Below are 21,231 nucleotides of genomic sequence, written 5' to 3' on the forward strand. Positions count from 1 at the left end.
ATCCGTATATCGTCTCCTTAATTAGGCCCCGAATAGCACCCTGAAAGCAGACAGAATTATTCCTCTCTAAACCATATACCAGCTAAAGCAGGGAGGACCCCAGGTGACTCTCCAGCTTATAGAAACAGATACAGCCGATTTTCCAGCGATGGAGGTGACGGTAAGGTAGTGTGACATTGAGTCCTTCTAAAGCTCTCATGCCGGCATGTTTATCTTTTAGAGTCTCTGCATATGGACGACCCCCCTCTCGAGCTCCCACGTCCTGAGCTAGACCCTCCAGACGAGGTTGTGTGGTTTCTGTCTCGTTGGCTGCTAGCTGCGCTGATGCCCGGAACACCTAGCATACCAGTGGCGCCGCAGTGAGCACAATTGATTCGACTATACCAACAAGTTAAGCCTTCTTTCAATTCACTTTTATTGCAATAAAATTTACGTACTCTCTTGGGTTGCCTTTGCAGTTGGGACAGAGGGAAGGCATGTCACGGTTCGGCCCGAGGCCGTATATAGCTCGGTCCTCGTCGAAAGCATATGCACCGGTATAGTATCCGTATGTAGCATCCGCTTTCTGTGCCATTGTCGAATTATTTTGACTTATAATTTATGGGTAGGCTATTGTCTTTCTGTGTGTATGCTTATGAGTGGATTATCGTTGACCCCTTTTCCTCGAGGACATGAAAAGGTGTCTGCGGCAAGATTTATGAGACCCTTAAAAGCCACCATTACGCCATTATAAGATCCGAAAGCTTGGCTGTGGGTAAGGAACTTCCAAGCCTCGAGGCTCACCGCCTCGTTAAATGGCACTGGTCCTACCCGATGGCGCCTTCAAACTGGCCATAAGGACATCGGGTAGCAAAAAAATCCGGTGACAGGATATAGCCATGGCTCTACCCGGTTTCCCTTGAGAAACAATAAATAAAATAAGTTCTACTATTAGATCCTCTTATCTATTCAGTCTCCAATCATATGACAATTTCTCTATTGCCGTACTCGACAGTTTAGACTTGTAATACTCTCTGTGTTATAGCTTTAAGGCCCGATAGTGACACGAGATTTCTAATATCAGCGAATCGAGAGTCTCTTTTCTTGACCATACGTGGAACATTCTTCACCTGCTGTCTGGCTCTTGCCAGGGAATTAATAGAAGCTTCCGCCGTCATACCTCAGCCCCTTTCCCGCTTGTTACTATGAAGGATCCAGACCATCGGAACCCATCGAACTCTCTCAAACGTTGTTTCAGATTAGGTAAATACCTCGTAATTTACCCTGACAGACAGGCAGACAAGCAGACAGGCCGATGGTCTACCGATCCGATGTAGCATTCTATACCTGCGGGTATCCGGGCCACAGCTGACAACTTGCTCTCCCCGCAAACCTGGGATAGCCACGTAGTTTACTGATGAGGCTTGTGCTTCCAAGACCCCGGAAATTGTAGTTTATGAGTATTGCCGATTCTCCGAAGACTACGTCTTGACGCCATGTTTACGTAGATATGTCGTGCCGGGTTTCCTCGGGTGTACAGGTTATGGCGAGGTAAGATCTCGGCCCGCGCTCTCATGGGACTTATCTTGCATACAGTATAGTATTCAAAATGACGTGTCGGATATCCCGATCCGCTAATGTAGCTGTGACGTCGATCAACTAGGTTATGCCAAAAATAGTAGTATTCGTCCGATGATTTGATCGAACCCTAGACGCGATCTTATCGCATTCATATAACACTGCAGCGTGCATCCGGCGACCCTATAGTATACCCTAGTCATCTATTGACACTTCTAGATGCTTTTAATCGACAACTTGTCAAATATATTACCAGATTCTATATAAAATCTCCCATTGTGTTTCTTCTAGTCTGTGAGCTTGTCTTCTTCATATATAATGCCATCATATACCTGTCATATACTCGTATTTCGCCAAATATTATCCCGAGCCCTATCTCTTATTAGCTTAGCCATGCATAATACACCTGCAGTTACCCGCCCCAGATTAATTTCCTCTAAGGCTGGAAGTTCCCGAGTCAGAATTCGTTGCAACTCTTACCGCTGATCTATCTCAAGCACATTCAATATCACTCGTTCGTGGCTTCGGAACTACTAGTGACCAACGCAGAAGCGTCTATACTCGGAACATACCGTATCTCTTGTGATTCGAAACTCGGAACGTCCACGGCTGTCCGTGCGGGTGTAGGAGGTCTTAGCAAGGTAGTGAATAGAGACTCAGATCAAGATTATTCACACCCACTTCCGCATATCGGATCCTATCTTAGCTCTTGGCCTTTCTTCCTTGCTAGAATCCAACATCAACACACGATCCTACCACGTGTGCTACCCTTAGTATTACAACATAAAAATTAAATAAATAAGATGTTGTTATTGGTTAGAGGTGCTATGTTAATACAAAACTAGGTATACTTTTATAAAAGCAAACTGCAACTGCATAGATCTAGAATATGCCAAATATTGGTCATATCATGTATGGGGCGGTCTGACCGATCCGGACCTTTGGATAGACTACCTAGCTAGCCGGCTGTCCGCGGCTAGTCTGCCCAGTGTTTCTCTCCGGCGCCGGCGTAGCCCCACTCGGCCGATCTAATGTGGGCGGTATGTCAACGGGATTATTCAAATATGATAGATATAAATATAAGTCAAAGATTTGAATTTTTGGTTAAGTCTAGACTTGTTTAAGTAACGATTGACGTCTAAGGTTAGATGTTGGTGTTGTAATATCTTGTTTTTGCGTGTGATCGACACAGCAGTAACTTCATACTCATTAATTCTTATTTAATGAGGGATAATATGGTTCTTTTTTTCTCTAAGCTCAACAAACACATTACTTATACGCAATATGAAACAATCGCTATAAGAGGAACATGCCGTAGTAGCTAATATGATGTACGCTTTAATAAAATTTTAAACGTGCTGGTCACATTTGCAGCATTCTTTACGTACAGAGGATAAATGAGCAATGGGATATATCTATGGTTCAAACCCTTATTCGTTATTGATAATGATGTTAGTCGTTAGTGCCAACAGTGTGGCCTTACAACAGCCATGGATACATCGTGAACTAACTGTTGTTCCTCGACCAGTTACCTCCTTAGCTTCTGATATTGTTAGTTCGTAGTTACCTACCAACATCAATCGAGAAGATATGCGGGCTCCTACGACAATATGACAACAGAGAGCTATGAAGAGTTAATCAAATCACTATGCGCGAGCGACCCGCGGATGAAAAGGTCCATTATAAACAAACCACCACCGCCAGCAAAAGTTTGGAGGCCGTGGTGTCGGGCCAAGGTCCTAGTTCTTGCACTTCAGTTCGGCCCGGATGGATCCGTTAGTCTTCTACCGAGTATACCAATGCCTCTACTCTTGCTGCTAGTTCTTTCGCAATGACCAACCGGTTTCCACTGCCTCTGCGACACATCGGGGAGGCATGTCGCTATGACAAGGCTTATGGGTGAGATGTCAAAAGTCGGCGTTAGCAGGCGTAAGTGTACATTTTGGAGCAAAACCACCGACGCCGGGGGCTGGAAATGTACGTATTTCCCCATTCCTCATATCTCTCTATGTTAAGGTAAGGCCTTGATAAAACTATGTTGCTGACAATGCCAGGTCTTATTATATGTGACCCCCCTATCCGCCGGATTCTCACAGACCATACCAGGCGATTGGGATTTGATGTTATAACAAGTGGTTTCAACTCTGGATATATAGATTTCGTGCCACTATCAAATCAAATTAAAGCACGGTATGGACCTCCTATATCCTCCCTACCTGTAGATTTATTAATATTCTATTTACAAAAGCACCCCGATACAATAGACATCACTCATCCTAAATCCCTACGCATCTTTGTCGAGAAAATTATCGCCAGCCACTTCCTTAACTTAGCTGAATACATACAGTCTAACGCTGGAGTAATACTGTGGCATCTGTCAAGGAGACGTGATCTAACACCTTTCGGCGTCGCTACAGCTGAAGAACTCTGGAGCGATGTCCAATCATGGAAGCGTCGGGTTGCCGAATACCAAGATGATCTAGAAGGAACTATGTTACAGCTTGGCGTGCCACTTACGCGATCCCCCGATACCAGCCGCGTCGAGAGCTGGACTAACAGAACTATCGATTTTCAACACCTATTACACCGCTATCGTCAAATCGAGAAGCGTGTAAACGAGTTAGGTAGTACTATTGACACCTTAGCTAGTCTCGCAGGCAACCGCGTTTCTGTTAGGGCAGGAGAACTATCGCTTCAGGAGGCAGAGAGAGCGGGTCGCGAAAGTAGAAGTGTTAAGGCCCTTACGGTCCTAGGTATAATATTTCTCTCATTGTCGTTCACAGCTTATATTTTCAGCATGGCAGATTCGGTATGTATAAAACTTCCTAGTTCAGCTCGCTCACTCTTAGCTCTTGATACATATTTTAAAGTCCTTTCATTCATAACTAACATTTAACAGTAAGTAATACCATCCTACATCCCCTCCGGATACATTCCACTCCTGAAACGGTGGAACTTTGAAGTATAAGTTTCAGAAGCTAACTTGAAAATAACCCATATACCAGTTACCTTCCAGGGAGCTCACTGTTTTGGGTGTACTTTGTTCTATCAATTTCGCTACTCGGATTTGTCATCCTTGTGTTTTCCATCATAGAACTAGGATATACAGACAACGGAACTCGGTGGTCCCCTGGGTCGGGGATAGAAAATATAAGACAGAACTAAATTCGAGGAAATATTATTAGAAATAAAACACTGTAACCTCACCTATAAAGTACATATAGCTGTAAGGCAACAATTACATCTAATATACACCAACCTCGTACTACTACTAGAATTCAGTATCATTATCATAAACCAGTTATCAAAGTACGTGAAAGTGAGGATCATGTATTTAAAGGTGCGTGTCTTGTCAGGAGAACGAAAGAAAGTCCTAGAAAAGCTGGCACAAAGGTTACACCGACACAATGAGCTTTTGTGAACCGGTTGCGGTCACATCTAGGTTCAAAATGTACAGCTATGCTTAATTACAAGCAGTGAGATAATAGCGTCTGCCTTGAGGACTGGTTGATTCTAATTTATTAGATGCTGCCGAAGTATCTTGAATCACAACGGTTAACGATATGGCAAGTGTAGTATAGCTACATTTAGTACCCAATGTCTTGTCTATAACAAGGATACATACAGGTCTACTTTAATGATTTGTTAATTTGAGAAATACGAAATGTTTTGGATGTGGGGATCTGAAGATACATCTTTAAATATATCACTAGCAACCACGTTTAACATGTTAAAATGAAAGTAGTCATTAATGAATTCATACGAATGCCCTAAACGGATTGTTAAAGTCAACACGTATTGCTAGTTTACACATGCCGACGTTCAGTGAAACTATGTGAGTCCACACAATAGCTAAACAAAGAGAAAACGCCAAGCTAAACAGTAGCCTATCCTAACCTCGGGAAGCCAAATGTGTCATTCGATTCGCCTTCCCTAGACATCTCTCAGCTCATCCCTTTACAAACAACCATACAAATGCAATGAGATGTGCTAAGCTTAATCCACCTAAAACAAAGAACCACAACGCCGCTTCCGGACTCATCTACACCTTTCATGACATGCCTAGGACTAAGAACACTTGCAGCTCCCAGACGTAACTTAAACCTCGTAAGGTATCGCCCATGGGAATCCCCAGAGTGAAAAATGTGTACTGACATAGACGATAAATCACCGATTGCCTAATATCGTTAGAGGACAGGCGCAGTAGAGACCATGTAAGTGAATGCAGCTGCACCGCCGAGGGCAACATAGGCCGCTGCCTGGGCAAAGCGGCGTCGCTTCGACGGCTGGATGCTGTCTTGCCGCGCAGGAATAGTAGCAGGCTGAGCTTCAATGCCGCCTTGTTCATGGGTCTCGGGAGCAGTAGCTTTGGTTGACTCAACGTTGGTCACTGAGCCAGTCCGATTTCGCTTGCCCGGCAACATAGACTTGGATTTGTCGTTCTCCTGAGAGATACATTCTTCATTCGATCCAATTACGTCTTCATCATCGCTAAAGGCATCTTCAAAGGAACGCTTCAGGCTAGGTTCCGGTACGGATTCACTAGTTGGCAGTGGAGCAGAGGATGCCGCGCTAAAAATGTGCGGAAGGGGGTCTTCATATGTGTTGTTATCCCCGTTCGGTTCCTGCGTAAGTAGATCTTGAATCTCGACGCGCCTGGGTTTGCTTGAAAAGCTAGCGCTGCTCTCACTGGCAATCTTGCTTAGTTGAAAAGTATATGCGCTAGTCATATCAAGCTCAGGACTTTGAGGCCGTTCGGAATTTGAAGGGAGCTCCTCAATTCGAGGATGGTTGAGGAATCGCTCCCCAGATACTGACCATGGCTGCCATGTAGAGTCTGGAATTGGCTCTTCACTGAGGATGGTCGTGGGACCGCTGGGGGCAAGTTCGGGCACATTGTTAACGTCAGCAGCTCCTCCTGTTGAACCCTTTTGGTCGTTATCAACTCGAACTACTGGCAAAGCTGGGTGAGAAGCATGATCAGATTCTACGCCGGTAACATGCTGATCAGCATCAGCACCCAAGGTTTCTCGGATAGCAGACACAGGCGGTGGAGAATTCCAATCCAAATGATTCATTCGATTACTCTCCCTAGCCGCGAAAAATGCGTGCTTGCCCGATTTCTCGCCTAAAACCTGTGCCCTAGAAATACTTGCAGTTCGGTCAAGCACGGGATGACTCTTGAACATAGCAGCATCAGATGGGCTTGGTTCTCTCGGTTGGACAACCGATGCCCCTTGTTGCGTAGAGGTAGTAAATAAGAATGGAGCCACAAAGAGGTCATCTGTATTAGACGATTCGGCAAAGGCATCTGTGTTGGGTAACCCGTTCGGGAGTGGTGGGTTAGGTGATGAGAAGGGAGACGAACTGGGCGCTGGTGAGCTCGAGTTGGATAATGGATCCATCATCTCATCGTCCGATGAGGAACTATCATCATCAGACTCCGAGTATGGCAAGATACCTGAGAAGGAGACGTCAGTGGAATGATTCGAAAATGTATAACGAAAACATATCGACTTACTTTCGTTGTCACTCCCCCAGCTATCAGATCGGACTACGTCATCATTAAATACAGAAGCAGGCGAGTCGTCACCGTCGGAATCTCCGTCCATGCTACTCATGTCGTCCCCTCTGATAAGAATTGAACCATCTTCGGAATCAGTTAAATGGATATCCTCGCTGGTCATTTCCTCATCTTGTGGGAAGCTAGAGTCATGATCGGAGGATGCATCGGGCTCAACATCAAACACCATAGGTTTCTCAGACTGGTCCATACCTGCTAGCGACTCGGAGTTACAAGCAGCAAATGCAGCTACTAGTGCCGGGATCGCTGGTGCTTCTACTGTGACGGATGCGGAAGAATGGCTAGGACTCCGAGCATGAATTTCATGGTCCGAATGTTCATCAGGCTCCGATGTCAGATCAATAATATCCGAGTTAAAGTGGTTCAGGGCCGTGGCGCTGGAAACAACGTTATGGTCCTCATCCGAGTCGTCTTCATCTTGGGTAAGATCAATAGAGATGCCACGTTGAACGTTGGTTTTTCGCGAGGGCGGCATACATGTCTCGATCACGCTATCATCGTCATCGTCTTCATCATCGAGGTCGTCATATGGAATAGTAAAGGTTCGGTTGGGAGACTGATTAGTAGTCGGTATATCCTGACTGCGCCTATACGAGGAGTTAGTATTAAGCAAATGCAAATGCAACAGCAAACTTACGACTCATGTTCCTGTCCTATCATATAAAACTCGACAGAATACGGCGGAAATGTTTCCTTGGCCCTGAATATGTCGGTTCCAAAACGGAGGGAGTCGCCGTTTGACAGCCTGACAGGCCGCTGTTGTTCGAGTCTCATCTCCTTCCCAACTCCGTCGTGGGGTACATGGAAGGTGCCGTGAAGTGATCCGATATCTTTGATGATCACCGACTTGATAATACAATTAGCATAGGCAACACGGGGGCCAGGTTTACTAGAGAGGCTGCTCGGGTAAGCTTACCTTGGGGATGCTGTCCAGGTCGAGGACGAGTTCTGCATGATTCCGCGACATGACAGGACTATCAAACCAGGCGTTATCTATAGAGGCAACGAAACCCTTTGTAGGAACCTTGGAGGCTCGGCCGATTCGGATAGATGGGTTCTGGCTGCTAAGGACAAACTGACGTTTGGGGAAGGCAGACACATGAGAACCATGAGGTCGGCAGACTAATGTGACGATAATGACTATTTATACGAATAGGTCAATCAAGGTACACTCGATCATTCTGGAGTTTGGGCTGCGGGTTCCCGTCTTACCTTCATCGTCGTTCCGGCTGAAGTGGTCTGCGGCCGCCATTTTGCTCAGACTCGCTACTCAACAGTGGAGTATTTATTCCCAAACCTTGAGTATCAAAATGATACCCGAGGTTTTCAGGAATGCAATAGGAATTGTTACAACCCCGACGAAGACAAGGTCGTTAATAGAAGAGACTATTAGAAGAGTCTATTTTACTGAGTAGACGAACCGAGATAGCGGGACCTGATGTCGGGTAGTTGCGTTGAGAGCTGCAGCGAGAGTAGTAGTGGATGGAATGGGAGATGATAAGAAGAGCGAGTAGGAGGGGGAAGTGTGTCAGAATGGTGTGTCGGTGCGCTGAGTCGAACAGCGAATGAACCTTGGCCTACTTGGTGCCTGCTTAGTGCCTACCTATACCTACATGTGCCTACTTGGTACCTATACAAGGTCGAAAGTGCAAAATGTAGCACTCGGTTGGTAGTTCCTACATCAAATATTCAAGAGTTACTTTGGGGAAGTGCCTATGGGCAGGTGCGGTTGGGCGGGGAAGTAATAAGCAAGCACTATAAACTTACTATAGTTAAACTTTAAAAGACAGAAATGGAACTTGGAATATTAGGTTACTGTTTTAGTTCCTCTTGCGCTGATTATATTCTTGACTAAATACATGTAAACACAGCTTATCTAGAGAGATATAATTTACAGATCATAGACGGAGGAGGAGCTATGTATGATGTACCTAGGTACCTACCTAGGTAAGTTCCAATAGTAGCCTACATGGGCTTCACGGACGAGTTCGAGCGGGGCTCTGGCTGCCTAATACTATGTACATACTTAGTACCTACCTACGTACGGTAGGTAGCCTGATAAGTCTCTTATCAGCTTCGTGTCCCCCACCTTCGATCTAGCACATCTACGTACTGTAGTACATGAGGTGAGGCTGAGGTTCTTGACAATGCCTTAAACATCATCAAACCACAATATACCTAATTGTTATTATTTATTCCTTAACATATTATATTTGCTTCCCTGGCAACTGCGCACAATGCCTAACTCAAACAACACATAATGCGAAAGGTACCCCTCGATTGTATATCAAAGCCCTTGTCTGACGTACATGCTGGTACGATAAAGATTGCAAGGATTACGAGCTGAGCTATGTAGTGGGGCCGGTGGACTAACATTAGTGGAATGGCGGGGTTGAGCTAAAGGTACTTAAGGTATGGGAAAGTGCATGCATACAAAGTACAATACATATCGTCACAAATCATATGCTATGTTAGGTAGGCTGAACTGGTGCGCGGCTTGAATAGGTAGGTAAGTACTTAACATACAGTAACTTACAATAGAGCAAACATCCGATTTCTACATATGTACCTTAACTAAGGCATCAAGTAGGGTTTGGATTTGCATATTAATAGTTCAATCCTTTTATTAGGCTTAGCCATTGATGTCCGGTTAAGATGGCAACAAATGTTCAGCCCTACTCCCATGAAATTGATTAGGTATAGGTACATATTTGACAATGCTTTCTAATAGTGGAAGCAGGTTCAAACTGCCCGGTTCTAACACTGTCCGAGGTATCCCGAAATATGTACCCTTGCTCTGAGTTAATTGAATAGACACGTGCTAATGCAAGTAGCGCAGAAGTATACATGCTTTATTATATAGAAGAAGTCCTACTAAATGGTCAAAGGGATACTTTACAACTACTATGTATGTCTTTAATGGCGGTAAATTAATTAGACTGGGGAACATCAATACCCCGCGACTTATCGACTGTTCATATGACGAGTTGTGTCTTGGGTTTTTAGAGTTATTGCTTTCTGGATGACGCGCGCTTTCTACTTAGTTTTGTTGTACGGAGCTCTTGTGTCTGCTTAAATAAGAATTTTGATTTTCTTTTCCTTTTCCTTTTCCATCAACTTTGCCACTGATTCGTTTAAACACCTACACGTATTTTTGTCATTTTGTTCAAACCCCTGGTGCGCCGGTGAAATCCTTTAATTCACCGCCCCATTTCCGTACCGTTATTTATTATACCAGTCCTTTATTGTTTGTCGGTTGCACCAAGCTGCTGTAACATACCTACTCTTACAATACACTTTTCGCAACTATCTATACAAAGGCTCCCCGGAAAGCCTACACGTCACACACAGTAGCAGGTTTCAAAACCATCCTCATGGAATTCAAGTCGAAAACAAACCCATCGTTTCATCGTTCGCATACAAGAGGATTTAAAACTTGATACGAGCTCTACTGCTCCTATATTTATAGGCAACCAACCCACCCCCAACGACATCACCGTATTAGCGCAACATTTACACCGAGCACACCGCCGAAATGCATGATTTGCGCAAGAAGATTTTTGAGAGCGGCAAGACTGTTTCTAGAAAGGCGCGCTCGCGACAACAATCAGCTCAACCTTCTCCAGCTAGTTCGCGCGCTGCCTCACGAGCTGCGAGTCGCCATGCGTCAGAGGAGGAAGATTCAAGCGATAATGAATACAACGAAAGCTTAGCTAGTTCTATTATCAACTCGGAGGATGGGGAGGAATTGGGCTCAACGCCGCCGGCGGAAATCTTACACAATCGCATTGTGGATTTGCTAGATCAGAAGCGTGACGGTGGCCAAGACCGCGAGGAAAAGCTAACGGCATATACTGAACTAATTCGGCATCATCCCAGCACCGAGGAAATTGATGCGCAGATGAATGAGCTTATTCCTATGCTACTAAAGACTATACGTGGCCGCAGAACTTCCCATGGAGTGCTATGGGCACTGAGAGCTCTTATGATAACCATCCTTACGACTGGGGACGAGAGCATCCATGATCGTGTCTTCCCAACGTTGAAGAGTGTGTCTCAGGATACAAATTATGACGACGATGATGAGTTGATCAAAGTAGCTGCTATTAAGGCAATGGCCATCTCTACAATGTGCGGCGGAGGGTCAGCAACCGAAGCCGAAGAACTTTTAGAGTTTCTTCTTGAGATTATTGAAAGTGATGGCCACATTCTGGAAGCTGGTGACAATGGACCAGTTGTTGCTGCAGCATTAAATATGTGGGGATTTGTTGCCAGCGGCCTTGACGACCTCGAAGAGCAGAGTACGCAGGCTCTAGAAGCCTTTACGGAACAGCTCGAAAGCAGCGACGTAGATGTTCAAGTCGCTGCTGGGTCGAATATTGCTTTGCTTATGGAGGCTGCACGTGAATATGAGGAAGAGAGCGGCGAGACCTGGAACTTGCGCTTTGATCAGGATGGACTCCTTCGGCGATTGAATGCCCTCACTCGAGAGTCCTCGAAGGCTATATCTAAGAGGGATAGAAGGCAGCTTCACAGCAGCTTTAACAGTATCGTAACCTCCCTTGAGCACGGAAAAGGCCCAGGATACTCAACTGCGCGTCGCTTTGCAAGCAACCCTCACACGGGAGGCAACCGGGCAGACTTCAATGACGACTATCGGGAGTACGGTTACCGGCAAAAATTCCGAATCCAGAACATCACCATCACCATCGATAGCTGGTCTTTGTCGGCCCGGTTAGAAATGCTCAAGTCAGTTCTTGGGGGTGGTCTCGCCAATCATTACCTGAATAACTCGGTTGTAAGAGATTTGCTGAGCGGCGCTAAGACTGAGTACCTCTCGTCACCACCGAAGGACAGGATATCTCCGTCCAAATCAGCGTTGAGGTCGGGCCACGGGAAAAAAGCCGCGAAGAGTGGTTCTGATTAAGCATTATAAGACATGCGGCGGAAGGATCATTTCCTCCTCACTAACGTAATTCCTTTACACCATTCGCTTTCTTCTGTTCGAGCATTCAAATTTTATGGATATTCTTCTATTCGCGTTGGTTATCAGATACTAGTTTTACGCTTTCCAGTAAAATACCATCGCTATCGCATTTATAGGTATTTATCTAGACTTTCATCCTATGTACATTTTCCTATATTGTTTATGTTGTTCATAATTATCATACCTATACATACGTAGACCTACCCGACTTCCGGGATGCCCAAACGGGAGAACTACGTGACACGCACACGGTTGCCCGCATGTGCCGTGTCACCATACGTGTGAGATGAGCCAGCCAAAGTTCAGCCTCGAGAATGTCTCGAAGTGTAGCCCCCAAATTGATTGTTCTGTTACATGCACAATCGGAACGAGAAGCCGGTCTGACGCAGGGGCGCGGGAGTATTTGAACGAGGCAGGCTTGCCCTTGGAAATCCAAAATTTATTTCACTTTTACTTCATATATATCTTGATCAATATAATATAATATTATCTTCTACTAGAACGTCGTTCCTTGCATGCCGAAGCGAAAGGCTACATGCATATCGTAAGATGCTTCGGTAGGATGGTTGGGTGGGTGGCACAGATGGTTCAAGAGTCATCGTAACTCGTTCTGGTTGTACGTGTATGCCTACCTCTTAAAGTACTATGGCATGTTTGCTTCATGCAACCACTTAAGGTACCTAGGTAATATTGTGGAAGAGTGTGGCAGCAGTAATGACATAAGTAGTAAGAACAAATCTCAGCTCTACATAATAGTGTTGGAGGGGAAAGACACGCATTTATTCGCCACATCTACTGGCTTATATACTATGGATGTCAATGATAGGTAAAGTGGTAGAGTGGGTGTGACGATGTTGAATACCGTGATTTGAGGCCTGTATTACCGTATTTTATACTGAACTTGAATGGAATAGCTGCCTCATTGACTTATTCCGACCCATTGGGGTTTATACATGAATTATCCCGCAAGGCGGCGACTGGACAGATGCAAGACAATCCCGTAGACCGTAGACCCCAAGGATATGCACGATTGTAGGTACTGAGAACTCAAGTAGTATTACGTGCCTTTGGACGATCGGATGGCAGTGTGATTATGCATCTTGCGCTGTGATTAGCTACAAGTCCAGGTCTATACATTGTCCCAATGGGCAGAGCGGCTTCCAGTACAACTCTGTAAGGTACATGGACCAGTATTATGGTCCTTTTTCGGATATAAAAGAAGTCGGTGAGTACTATATTCAACCTCTGTAAGCTGGTAGGGCTCTCTGTAGGAACACTGCAAAGCACGATGTGATCGTCATCCCATACCGGGAAAAAAACAGGATGAACCACGGAGCGCCAGTCAGTAGGTAACTCGATTTATCACTAGTCAGGCATGGTGGACAATTAAGACCCAGTGTGCCGAGGGTGTTGACCAAGTTGTGGCCCAGGCGGAACCGGATCCAAGGTGGAGTGCACATCATCGTGCCGCAGTAAAACCAGATCGTCACCCGGCCAAAGAGGCGCAAGAGCCACTCTGCGGGACCATGTCCGTTCTATTGGACTTCACTAAACTGCTTGAGTCGACGAATGTAAATAATAATATAGAAAAAGGAAAGAATAAATTGGGCTACAAACGGGATCGGGTTTCTGGTAGATGGTTTTTTTTTATTTTTTTATCGCAATATCCACTTATCAATTATAAGAGATTGGAATATTTAACTAACCAAGCTGTATCGGTTAAGCTTCTTGTTCATCCACATCAAATTATATACTAGGTACTTAGGTAGGTAGGTAGATAATCACGTATGAAGATAAAGAGATTATGTATGATAACTACTGTTTCTTTAACTAGTATTGGCTGAATTGGGTCTTGAATAAAAAGTAGAAGGTCGTATCAAGCCTTGATGTGATTAATTACGATGGACGAATAATGTTAATATATTAATATCATTTGACGGAAGATTGCAGGTGTAAATCTGTGTTTAGCAGGAAGGTACATACACATGCCGCAGGTACCTAGGAGGGTAGGTAGGTACCTCAATGTTAGAGGGGCTGAGGGGGAGGAGGAGCAGTAAAGGCTTTTAATCTGTTAGGGCAGTTCCGCCCCCCGACCTCCCTTGTCATCCCATGTCATTTGTATGTATCCGGACCGTGCCTGTCAGCTTCTATCATCACCCCGTCTTCTACCCGTCTTCTGTAATGTTATTGGCCAGTCTCCTCAAGCAAAGCCAACGCATCAAACTCCCACCCCAGCAAGTTTCCCTAGCAGAGCCCCCCCCTCTCTCAAGCTCTTTTTTTCCTTCTAAAATAATAACAAAGCCTCATAAGCCTATTATCACCCATTACCCATTTCTCCCTCCACCCCACGACTCGTAACCCTCTACCGCTAAATCGAGGAGGGAGCCTCGAGGCCTGCACCTGTCTGACGATAGTCCTGGTGGCATCGGAAAAACACGTCCAGTACATACATATATAATCGATTGTATTGGACGAGAGAAAGGTTGCACGCATCGTCCTGCAAGAAAGAGAGGCATATTCTTGTCGGCCAACCAGCACATTTATTTTTGCTGCACCGGACGAGAATCCATAAAAGGGGATGTAAGATAATACCTACATTTGGGTATTATTCAACTTCCAGAACAACGATTTACATCACATACATCGCATGTTTTGACGTGCCTCGAAAAGTATGTATCGAGTTGTCTCATAAAATCTATCAATTCTTCGGTTTGGTTGTATTCCGACATGGGTTATTGTTCCTCTGCGCGCGTATTCGCATAGTTGCAGGGTTTCGATTGTGCCGCCAATTCAAGCGCAATTGCAATTGAGGGGGCTGGGATTCGACAGAAGAACTGAAGCTTTTATTTTTTCCGTCTCTATTCCATCCCCATCCCCATCCCCATCCCCATCTCATACTATCAACTACCAAAAACAACAGAATCCGGCCTTTTGCAATTTTATTTTATTTTCACTTTCATTTTCATGTTGTTATCTTTCCCTTGGGATCGAATATTATCTATTCGTAATATTTATTCTCTGCGACAACACTATTAGCCAATTGTTATCATTATTCCTATCATCATATCGTCCTCGATTTTCGTATGATCTCGTTGTATAGACCACTCACCACTCACCACTGGTTTACCCTATATTAACCTTGACATTACACATAGATCCCACGGTGTCTTTTCGCCTCCTATACTTGGGCCAATGTTTGCGCAAAACGTCGGCTCTTCCTAGTCGCGGACCCCTGTCCGCATTCAGCTCTCTCTCGACCGCAATTGTTTACCGTTCACCGCTTGACCAGTAGCTGGGGTAAACACAACGCAGCAAGGAGAGGATTGGTTAAAGGAGGAAGCGGCCAATCAACCAGAGGCGTGGCTGCATACCTTGACAACTGGTCGCATTCTCGGGCAGCAAAATGGGAGTGAGTATAGACACCAGCAGTGTTCCCCCGTTACCCGCCCCGACCGAGACCGAGTCCCTTACCACACCTACCGAACTTGCACCCTCCGATGTTTCTAGACCTGCCGACGACGACAGATCACATTATTCACTCCCCGACGACGGAACACCTGTTACAATCAAAACCCGCAGCCATAGGCCGAATCGCTCACAGACTTCGCTGCTCATTGAATATTTCGAAGGCGGGAAGACTAGTAGTACTGTCGGTTCGGGTACCTCTGAGCGCAAGCCGAGCGTCCGTGTCCGTCTGACTCCCTCTAAGACTCGAGGCAGAAACGACCATATTCAGATCACCGAGACCAAGAGTACGAGAAAGAGGTCAGTTTCGAGGAAACCAACTGCAAGCTCGAATATCGCTCGGAGTGAGCTAGATATGACGGACCCGGAAGAAGTAAAGAGTTTACACTCCTATGCATCGGCGACTGAGGAGTCCAATGTCTCGCGGAACCCGATTGAGGTTGAGATAGAGCCGAGAAGCCATCATCGGCGGCGAAAAGTATCAAGCCCTCTTATTCCCGCTGCTGATAGCAAGGTTTCTTATCCACCACCCAATATGTCCGATATCTCGGCCATTCCCTCTGACAGTTTTCTGGACGGCAACTCGGGCGGCAATTCGCTCACACAAAATGAGAAACGTTCAAAAAGCCCCGTGAGGAATGAATCTACCCTTTCGGAAAAGACACATCGTAAGGTCAGGAGCGCCAGTCATGATCGGAGCGTCATGCAAAAAGCAGTTGAGAAGGCAAGCAAACCTGAACGAAGACATAAGTCGAAAAGTAGAATAGGCAGCTCTGGTGACAAGGAAAACGAGAGGCGTAGGTCCAAAGGGAGTAATAAGGAATCCGTTGTCTCAGTTGCCGATTCGAGCATGCTCTCATCGCAAATAACCTCCAGCCACCGTTCTTATGATACACATTCCTCCTCTAAGGTATCAATCAATAATCCGAAACTCCTCGAAACTGTGGAGGACGCTATCCGACGGCTCATCCTACCGGAGTTAGATGCCATCAAGAGAGAGAGGAGTCAACGCGACTCCCGGAGACCTAAAGATCGTGAGTCGCTCTCAAGTCTCACCTCGGTATCTCGCGAGGAGATCTCTGTTCCGAACAAAAGGAAGTCCGCCGACACAGCCCAATCGACGAAGTCGAAGGAACGCCGTGATAGAGAAGCGAGAAATGATTTATCACCTCAGAGTAGCATTGAACAAGTCTCTGTTCTGGAAGATATACCAGATGAGGAGCTCACACCTCGTCGTGACCATGATAAGATTGCCGATGCCGCCTTGGGCGCTGCAGTTACCGGTGCTGCACTCCGGTCAAGAGGCGATGAAAAGAGACAGCGGCGGAGGAGACGCGCAGACACTCCTAAGCACGATATTGATGAGAGATATGGAGATGGATATGAAGAAGCAGAGCACAAGGTAGTGCCGCCTATGCCTCTTCAGAGCGAAATAAATCCATCCGATATGACACGAACATCGATATTATCAGCGGAAACAGATAGACCCCACTCTGCTAGTGAAGAGATGACTCCAGTTAGGGAGGCCACAAGAGGCATCGCTTCAGTCGAACCCATTCAAGAGACCCCTTCGCCGTCGAGGTCTCCTATGCACAACATCCAGGGCCTGGGTGCACAACACGCCAACGTCTCCCATGGCGACCTCAAAGCTCTCCCTCGCAAAGGCAATGCCGACTATCAGGAGGAGTACAAGAATGAAGAATATGGGAATCGGTACGATGACGAATATGATGAAAACAGTCAACTCTCGGAACCTGGTCTGTATGATGAGGAATCGTCACCCATGCAATCTTTCTATGGATCACAGGACGTTCCGGCTCCTTTGCGTTATGTTCCGTACCAGCAGGAACGGCGTGGTTTAAGTCCGATCCAGAGCGTATCTGGGTTCACGGAGGGAGAGAGCGATATCCATGGACTCCGGGATTCAAGAACTATACATACCGCTAGCGAGCTCTCGTCTCCCGAGAAGTCGCTGTATGAACGTGATCTTCACTCGCCTAGTTCGGTTCCGAGCAATCTTCGAGGCCGCGAGTTTGTTGATGAGGCTAGTAGCCTGATGAGCTCAGGCGTAGGCTATAGAGACCCTACATACACTGAGGATAGCGAACTGGACCGGGTGACTTCGGGACGGGCGGTTCATGCTGTTGGAGGAAATGCTGAGATGGTGCACCAGAACTTCCCCCCTGAATCTGCTGTAGCATCATTGGTCGAAGGTTCACAGCTCGACCCTTCCCTCATGAGTGGATCTACGGGGTTTAGACAAGACTACCGCGACTCCCAAATTTCTTATGACGAGCCCGCAAAATCAAGGGGAATCAGCCCAACTAAGCGCTCTACAGAGAGCCGTCACGAAAAAGCTGAGCAGCAACATGACCAATCACCGACCGCATCCCAGGAACGTGACCCTTCGACTGCTTCTAGGGAATTTGTAGAATACGATCTCAACGAATACGGCCAAAAAGTTGCTCGATCTAACTACCGCAACTCCCCTACTGCTTCGGAGAGTGCTATCACGAGTGGTGCCCTTCAGCGAGCTCTTGCCCTTAAGCAACAAAATGAGGGCCAGCAGATCCCCGCCGAGAACAAAGAATTTGCTAGTAGGGGTAGCGCGCAAAATCAGTCCTTTAAGGAACGAGCTAAGGATAATTACCGTCCTAACGCTACTCCCCGACATAGCGTCGACCGACTTTCAGATTATGAGCATCCGAAGATGGGAGCTAGCGGCATTCCAGATTTCAATGATCCTATGCCGGAGATCGGATATGTCGACGACCAAGCCTCTATTTTGGATGGGCCACTTGGTGGATCACAGGACGGAACTAGAGAACATTGGCCGGAACAGTCAACGCCAACTCACGAAAGATCATACGCCTACGATCGTGCCGTGACACCCAAAGCAAACAGGCCATATAACAACCACGATCTTGCAATGAACGACGTGGCAGCAGCAGCAGCTACCCTAGCAACCGCAGGGGCTCTAGCTACATCGCACAGCCGACAACCCAGCCAGGACCAGGATGACGAGTGGCAGAGGACATCTTGTGACCGCAAACGAGACACCCTAGTTACAAACCCTTATGAGGGAACCAGCCCGATTGCCAATCTTCCTGGCCTGGATGGGAACATGCTTGGCGCAACTGGTTTTAGTGCAGATGTTTACCGAGGCGGCTTCAACACAGGCAGTCCGGGAATCCCTGGCGCCGATGAGGGTTACATCTCCGCAGCACCGAACGATATCCGCGACGTATCTAATATACAGGGTAAGGATGTGAGATTGTTGAATGGAGAATCTGAAGATCCATTTTACGCACCTAAAGACACGAGGCAGCTTGCAGGCCTGTCCCAAGCAATGGGCACACCGCTTTACGATCCCTCTACTGGAACTGGAATTGACAGGATCCAATCGAAAGACATCATTGCTTTAATGGAACATGTATGTATGACTCCAATATGCTAGAGATTTTACTAACTAGTATGTAGCTTATGGTTCGTGATGCGCAACGAAGTGCGCGAGATACTGAGATACTTGTTACATTAGTTCGGTCGGCGGCTGAAATGCGGAACTCCTTCGAAGACCTCAAGAGGATGTTAGTAGACAACGCGGATCGGGTGGTTGATGAGGTCAAAGAGGATACAGAGAAGACAGTCAAACGTCACATAGGCGGACCTCGACCTTTCCCCGGCAGCAGTGCGCGATCAATCCAAGGAGGTTCTCAGGCTGGTACAGAGGACGTGAATACTAAGAAGCGCAACATCCTTCGACGTGCACTTCAAGGACTCAGTTCCAAGGGTGCTAATGATTTAACCAGAATAGAGGATCTACTCAACCAGCTACTTGACGATGTTAACGTCCTCAAGCACCAGACCGCCGGCCCCGTAGGCACAAGCACTCGGGCACAGTCGATTGAGGGTATCCAGCCAGATGTTCAGTATGAGCAAGATCGAGGCTACGAACCCGAAGGCCATGCCGGGACCTCAACGGCTAGTCATGCAAGCCAGTCGGGACATTTATCGATACCCCAGTCTCGCGGGACGTCCAACAGATTAGCTAGCGAGCGAAAATTTTCAGACCACCGTATCAGCACAGTACCCGAAGACGAGGGTGAGTACAATGACCACACCATGCCGCCACCAAGCCAATACGAGATGCATGGAAGGATGCTCTCACCTAGCTCCGAAAGGTCCAGGGGCGGTTCAGTACCTCTTGGAACCCCGCCTCAGACCGCATCTCAGGCGCAGAATTATTCGATGAGCAACGAGAATACACCCCGAACCGAAGAGAGCAAGAAGCATAAATCGCGGGGCTCGTCCAGCCTCTTCCCTAAAATCTCGCGGTGGTCTGAGACGACGACATCAAGTATAGGGAGAGTCTTCCGTAGCAGTGGGGCTTCCAAGAAGCACGACCCTCCCGAGGACTTCCTACGACATCCTCCATCTCGATCTGGCTCGGACTTGGCCAATTACGATCAGTTCCAACCTCAAAGCGTATATGGAGGGGATAAGCTACACTCGGGCTTCTCGGAACAAGAACTCCGCGCGCCATCTGTAGGCGAGAACCTGCCTGACGCAACCAATGTGCAACAACCTCAGCCAGCTGCGTATAATCATCCCGAGCCTGCTGCCTATTACACTCCTGAGGATCCCAAGTACAGGGTTCATCGCAACTCGCTAAATTTGCAACACCCACAGCCACGACAAGGACAAACGGAGCGATTCAGAACGGCTCTAGAGACCTCGGCACAAGATTATGACAATGCGATGTCTCCAGGGTCAGCCGACTGGGCTGGCTCGGCTACCTCCCTCCACAGGCTTCCTATGCACAGTACCAATCGGTATAGCGACAACAGTGCCCTGAATTCTGGTCATGGAGATGACTATAACTGGCAGCAAGAAATGGCATCGCCCAGTCCTTTAGGACCACCGCGACCTCCAAAAGAGCCACTGGAAAGCTCATCGCCCGCTCAACACGACAGGGTAAACAAACTTCAAAACAAACGCGGCAGTCCTTTGCCGTTCCATAGCGTCGAAAGTGGCTATGGTACAGCTACGGCCACGCACGCCGGAAGTTATCATTCCAGCAGTCCGAAGCCGGAGAATAGGAACCTAAGCGGAGCTCTAGGAGTTCCGGCTCGAAGACCTAGCGGACCTAGGGCTATGACCCCTAGCCGGGGTAGCGACGACGGAGAGGAGAGGCGACGCAAGCGAGGTAAGCACCTTCTACAGTATTCTCATGACTGAAAGTTCATTCCACTAACTATTTTGGTAGATACATTTGGCACGATAGCCAGTCCTTCCAGCGTTATCAGCCAAGAGTCCGAGACGTTTTAAAAACGTATTAGATATTTTGGCGTAGTAATGCCCTCGTCACCATTTCGAGTTGATTTCAGAAGCTAAATTCATGAGTGAATGAATGAATGCACGGTTAATAATATGCGGCTGCTGGATCGCCGCAATCTAGATATAGTAATTACCCCTTCACAGGCGTTCGGATTTTGGTATTGTTACATTATGATCCAATCTCATCTTCTATAGAGAAGGATGGAGGAAAAGGATCAATAGGTCATTTCATGTTTCTTCGAGGAGCTTGACATAAAAGCACGGCATCACAGGGTATAGCAAATGTTGCAGCCGACACGGC

The 21,231-nt window shown here is 46.8% G+C and overlaps 4 protein-coding genes across 4 annotated transcripts; 3 read left to right on the plus strand and 1 right to left on the minus strand.

Annotated features, from left to right (window-relative positions):
- The first annotated feature begins 3,725 nt into the window (after window positions 1-3,725).
- Window positions 3,726-4,866, plus strand: F4813DRAFT_357282 (uncharacterized protein). Its single transcript, XM_049243099.1, has one exon. It carries the CDS (start codon window positions 4,049-4,051, stop codon window positions 4,451-4,453), a length of 405 nt encoding a protein of 134 aa, XP_049100042.1. The 5' UTR covers window positions 3,726-4,048; the 3' UTR covers window positions 4,454-4,866.
- An 878-nt stretch (window positions 4,867-5,744) lies between these two features.
- Window positions 5,745-8,393, minus strand: F4813DRAFT_388860 (uncharacterized protein; the record flags this gene model as incomplete). Its single annotated transcript, XM_049246749.1, has 5 exons — window positions 5,745-7,018; window positions 7,079-7,728; window positions 7,779-7,987; window positions 8,058-8,281; window positions 8,354-8,393. 5 exons carry the CDS (start codon window positions 8,391-8,393, stop codon window positions 5,745-5,747), a joined length of 2,397 nt encoding a protein of 798 aa, XP_049100043.1.
- A 1,672-nt stretch (window positions 8,394-10,065) lies between these two features.
- F4813DRAFT_357292 (interferon-related developmental regulator-domain-containing protein) lies at window positions 10,066-12,631 on the plus strand. The gene has a single exon (XM_049243100.1). The coding sequence runs from the start codon at window positions 10,677-10,679 to the stop codon at window positions 12,066-12,068; it is 1,392 nt and encodes a 463-aa protein (XP_049100044.1). The 5' UTR covers window positions 10,066-10,676; the 3' UTR covers window positions 12,069-12,631.
- A 2,674-nt stretch (window positions 12,632-15,305) lies between these two features.
- On the plus strand, window positions 15,306-21,113 carry F4813DRAFT_53480 (uncharacterized protein). The gene is made up of 3 exons (XM_049248614.1): window positions 15,306-15,787; window positions 15,849-19,026; window positions 19,074-21,113. Exons 2-3 carry the CDS (start codon window positions 15,949-15,951, stop codon window positions 20,829-20,831), a joined length of 4,836 nt encoding a protein of 1,611 aa, XP_049100045.1. The 5' UTR covers window positions 15,306-15,787; window positions 15,849-15,948; the 3' UTR covers window positions 20,832-21,113.
- Window positions 21,114-21,231: the final 118 nt, after the last annotated feature.

This window comes from Daldinia decipiens, assembly GCF_022478715.1.
Source record: "Daldinia decipiens strain CBS 113046 unplaced genomic scaffold F4813scaffold_14, whole genome shotgun sequence".
NCBI classification, from domain to species: Eukaryota; Fungi; Ascomycota; class Sordariomycetes; order Xylariales; family Hypoxylaceae; genus Daldinia; species Daldinia decipiens.

Excerpts from the sequence above, each read along its gene's own strand:
- F4813DRAFT_357282 (XM_049243099.1), top strand. The coding sequence starts at position 4,049 with ATGTTACAGCTTGGCGTGCCACTTACGCGATCCCCCGATACCAGCCGC.
- F4813DRAFT_357292 (XM_049243100.1), top strand. The coding sequence starts at position 10,677 with ATGCATGATTTGCGCAAGAAGATTTTTGAGAGCGGCAAGACTGTTTCT.
- F4813DRAFT_53480 (XM_049248614.1), top strand. The coding sequence starts at position 15,949 with ATGACGGACCCGGAAGAAGTAAAGAGTTTACACTCCTATGCATCGGCG. Across the intron at positions 19,027-19,073 it reads TCATTGCTTTAATGGAACAT|CTTATGGTTCGTGATGCGCA; the intron begins GTATGTATGACT and ends ACTAGTATGTAG.